This window comes from Zea mays, chromosome 4 (assembly GCF_902167145.1).
Source record: "Zea mays cultivar B73 chromosome 4, Zm-B73-REFERENCE-NAM-5.0, whole genome shotgun sequence".
NCBI lineage: Eukaryota > Viridiplantae > Streptophyta > Magnoliopsida > Poales > Poaceae > Zea > Zea mays.
The window spans coordinates 36,840,035-36,844,084 of NC_050099.1; the positions used below are offsets into that span (position 1 = coordinate 36,840,035).

The 4,050-nt window shown below is 36.7% G+C and overlaps 1 protein-coding gene across 1 annotated transcript; it reads left to right on the forward strand.

Moving 5' to 3' along the window:
* The first annotated feature begins 713 nt into the window (after nt 1–713).
* LOC109945495 (protein FAR1-RELATED SEQUENCE 5-like) lies at nt 714–3,630 on the forward strand. The gene is made up of 7 exons (XM_035967593.1): nt 714–953; nt 1,494–1,666; nt 1,757–1,992; nt 2,257–2,291; nt 2,797–3,064; nt 3,140–3,480; nt 3,562–3,630. The coding sequence occupies exons 1-7, from the start codon at nt 714–716 to the stop codon at nt 3,628–3,630; spliced, it is 1,362 nt and encodes a 453-aa protein (XP_035823486.1).
* The last annotated feature ends 420 nt before the right edge of the window (nt 3,631–4,050 follow it).

Here is a 4,050-nt window from a genome sequence, read left to right on the forward strand (position 1 = left end):
ATATATATATATATATATATATATATATATATATATATATATATATATATATATATATATATATATATATATATATATATATATATATATATATATATATATATATATATATATATATATATATATATATATATATATATATATAGGGCGTTGGTAATGGAAGCCCTGGGCTTCATATAGGTGCGCGGAGCCCCAGCCGGACGAGCCGAACGTGGTCGAACCGAATGGATCGATCCAGGCGGCCCGTTTTAATGCAGTCCAGTTATGCAAGTATAATTGCTTGTACAAATATGCGTAAACCAACGTGGGCGACGTGTTCGTACGTGGATCGGTGACGTGTAACCCGTAAAAGGTGGAAGCGCATTTAAACAGACAGTTACGACACCGTAAATGTATTCATAACATTGCATAGATGTCTGTTACTCCCCCGAACAGATCGCCCACGATCAGCGCGGCCACGATCCTAAAATTAAGCGGGTAATGGATATGCGCCGTGAAATATGCGTCCACGATATTGGATATACGTTTGGTACAGGGAAAAAAATCATAATCTTCCAGAAAAGTGGTGAGTACGCATCATTTGATAGTCCACTGCTGGGTGAACGGCGATTTGGATCTGGAAGATGGCGGCGCCATGGGGAAACAAGACCATAAGTGAGTATGCGACGCCGACGTCTGTTCATAGACAAAATCAATGCTTGGATATCGTAACAATGGTGCAGGAAGAAGAACAAGGAGGGTACCAGTTAGCGTCAGATGGAATTAAGCATACAGAATCAGCTACTGCTGTAAACGCAATTACTCCACCGGCAGCTTTGAGGGCCCCAGGGGTTGATGAACAGACCATATTTGAGGCATCAAGGATGACAGTAACTGAAGGAGGGCAGCACCTTAATACTATGCGTACTATTGGTGATCATGAACAGGACACACCAGTGATTCTGCAGAGACATGTAAGTAATATTGAACTGATTTGAATTTTCAGTATTGAACGTTGAATTGTATACAGTATAAGGCAGCTAGAGATGGTGTGACATTAAGTATTTATATTGTGCATACACTGTTAAACTTTTGGCTGAAAATTGTTATGATCTACATACAACATAAAAATATGTAGGGTACCATAGATGATACAATTTATATTTTTTGCACAGGAAGTTACAATTGATCCGAGATTAGTACCTAAAGTTGGTATGACATTCAGTGGGGTGGATGAAGCATATAAATTTTATAGTAGGTATGCATATGAAGTTGGATTTCCATTGAAAAAGTATAGGGAACGGAAAAATTGTAAGTGGTTGAATTGCTCGATGGAAGGCAAAAGATCAGTAAGGGGAATATCAAACCCAAAGGTACGTAGTACCAGTTCGAAACGGACACAATGCAAGGCCGGTATGAAACTTAAAAAAATTTATGATGATGCAAAAGAGACAGTTATATCAGTGTGTATTGATCTGTTGCACTTGGATCATAATCATGAATTTTTTAAAAAGGATACCGAAAAGAATCAATTACAATGCAACAAGACGCATGATCCTGAATACATGGAGTTCATAAGTTCAATGCAAGAGAGTCGAATCCCGCAACATTGTATTATGGATTATGTATCAGAAATGCACGGTGGCCCTGAGAGTGTGCCTGTAACAGCACAGGACATGTATAACCTGTAAGTTTATGATATGTTCCGATTGATATACATAATGATATATGCTGGTTGTTGTTTCTGCCTAATGCTAAATTCTCACAATAATTTCAGGAAAAAGGCAAAGCAACGAGAAAGAAATGCAAATGATGTGGCAAAGCTACTATCCTTTTTTGCATCCTGCAAAAAGGATAATCCACAATTTTTCTCTGACTTCCAATTGGATAAAGAAGGCAAGATTTTAAGCATATTTTGGTCACATGCAAGCCAGCAAGGGGATTACATTGATTTTGGTGATGCGGTTACATTTGACACAACACATAAGACTAATCTGTATGAAAAACCACTAGGTATGTTTGTTGGTTCAAATCACCACCTACATTGCACTATATTTGCTTTCGCATTGTTGGGGGATGAAACTGTTGATACATTTGAATGGGTATTCAACGCCTTCAAAACATGCATGGGAACCGAAGGTCCACGAGTGATGCTGACAGGTACGACTGATAATAATGAATTAAATGTATATACATCAACTATGGCTTAAATTAGATATTATTTTCTTTATATAACATGGAATAAGATTCGTACAATTGTGTCATATATGTTTGCAGATCAAGATCCTGCAATGCCAGTAGCCCTCGAGAGGGTTTTCCCGCATACAATACATCGTTTATGTCTATGGCATGTGCAAAATAGGTATATGCCTTTTCTAAACGAGTTGTATGCAAGATTTGAGGAAATGGACTTTAAGACACGGTTTCAATCTATAATACATCATCCTTTGACTGAGTTGGAGTTTGAGACTGCATGGTCAATGCTACTTGAAGATTTTGATCTGCACGATAACAGTACTCTGGATAAGCTGTATGGAATACGTAAGGATTGGGTGCCTGCTTTTTTTAAAAAATCATTATTGTGGTCTAATGTTGTCTACACAGCGTAGCGAAAGCATGAACAGGCTTGTCAAAAGTGCACATGTTGATGCAAATACTCCGCTTCATCAATTCGCCAAGCAAATGATGAAACTTCTACACAGTAGAAAGATGAAAGAGTCAAAAGAAGCAGTGGGAAGCATGGTGAGGATAAAATTGTTATGTCGTATATTGATACTTTAATATAAGTGTAACTAATTTGCATTATATATGCCACAGGGTCAAAAGGAAACGAACACGCTATACATGTTTGAGATAAGGGTTGCAAGAGCATACACAAGGGCTGTGATGTGTAGATTCCAGGAATCTTTGAAATATGCAACCGCATTCAAGATAATGCATGACGAAGAAGGGGGTGCAAATGATTGGGTAGTGCAACATACAACTAGATCGAATAAAATTGTTTGGGGACAGCACCAATTCAAAGTCACAGCTGATGAAGATGCAGGAAAGTATACTTGTGAATGCAAACATTGGGAACATACAGGTATGGAGTACTACAAAGTAAATATATACATTGAAAACATATGAACAAAATCTTAAGATCATTATTGTTTTATAGGGCTATTCTGTGTACATGTACTACGCGCGTTTATGCATCTTCAGATTGACCGGATACCGAAAGAATATATTTTACAAAGATACACCACCTCTGCAAGGCAAGATGTTCCGTTTTCAAGAGATGATAGGAATTTGAAGGGGAAGGATGGAGAAACTAAGTCATATAGACAGAAGATGTTGCTTAAAAAGGCAATGAAAGTAGTGCATCATGCTAGTTTATCCAAAGCAGGAAATGATAGAGCCCTAACAGTAATGGATGAGCTTCTCGAAGTACTTTCGCGTTTGGAAACAGATATAGACGTTGAGGAAACTTGTGGAACTAGTGGAGGAGATGGTATACAGGTATGTAATGTTTTAATATGTATGTTGCAACATATTATTAATCATATTATATTGATGAGGTGTGAAACAATAAAATCTCAGGACGATGATGAAGCCAATAGAGACAACGAAAAGGATGATGAATTTGACGAAAGGAATAATAAGGTTTGAATCGTTCTGTTGTTAATGTTTATTTGTAAAGGATGTATAATGATCTTTCATCCAAATTTTCAGGAAATTCAAGACGTATCTATTATACTTGAACAAGGTGTGGTCAATGATCAAATACATATACCAGTACGTCCATTAGAAGAGGTAATATCTTTAACAACTTTACTGATTTGCAGTTATACATATACATGATTTATACGTTTGAGTTATTGGGTTATGATTGAGCTTAACAAAATGTGTTGTCAATTACAGATTAATTTGCATGATCACGCAATAATGAATGTTAGTGGTGTCAGTGAACAAAATGATAATGCCAGAAAGGTAATAATGGTATAAATACTGTATGTTGTACTACATAATATTATATGCTGAGAAGTATTTACTTTTGAATTGCAGAAACTGGAATTTGCAGTCGTTGGG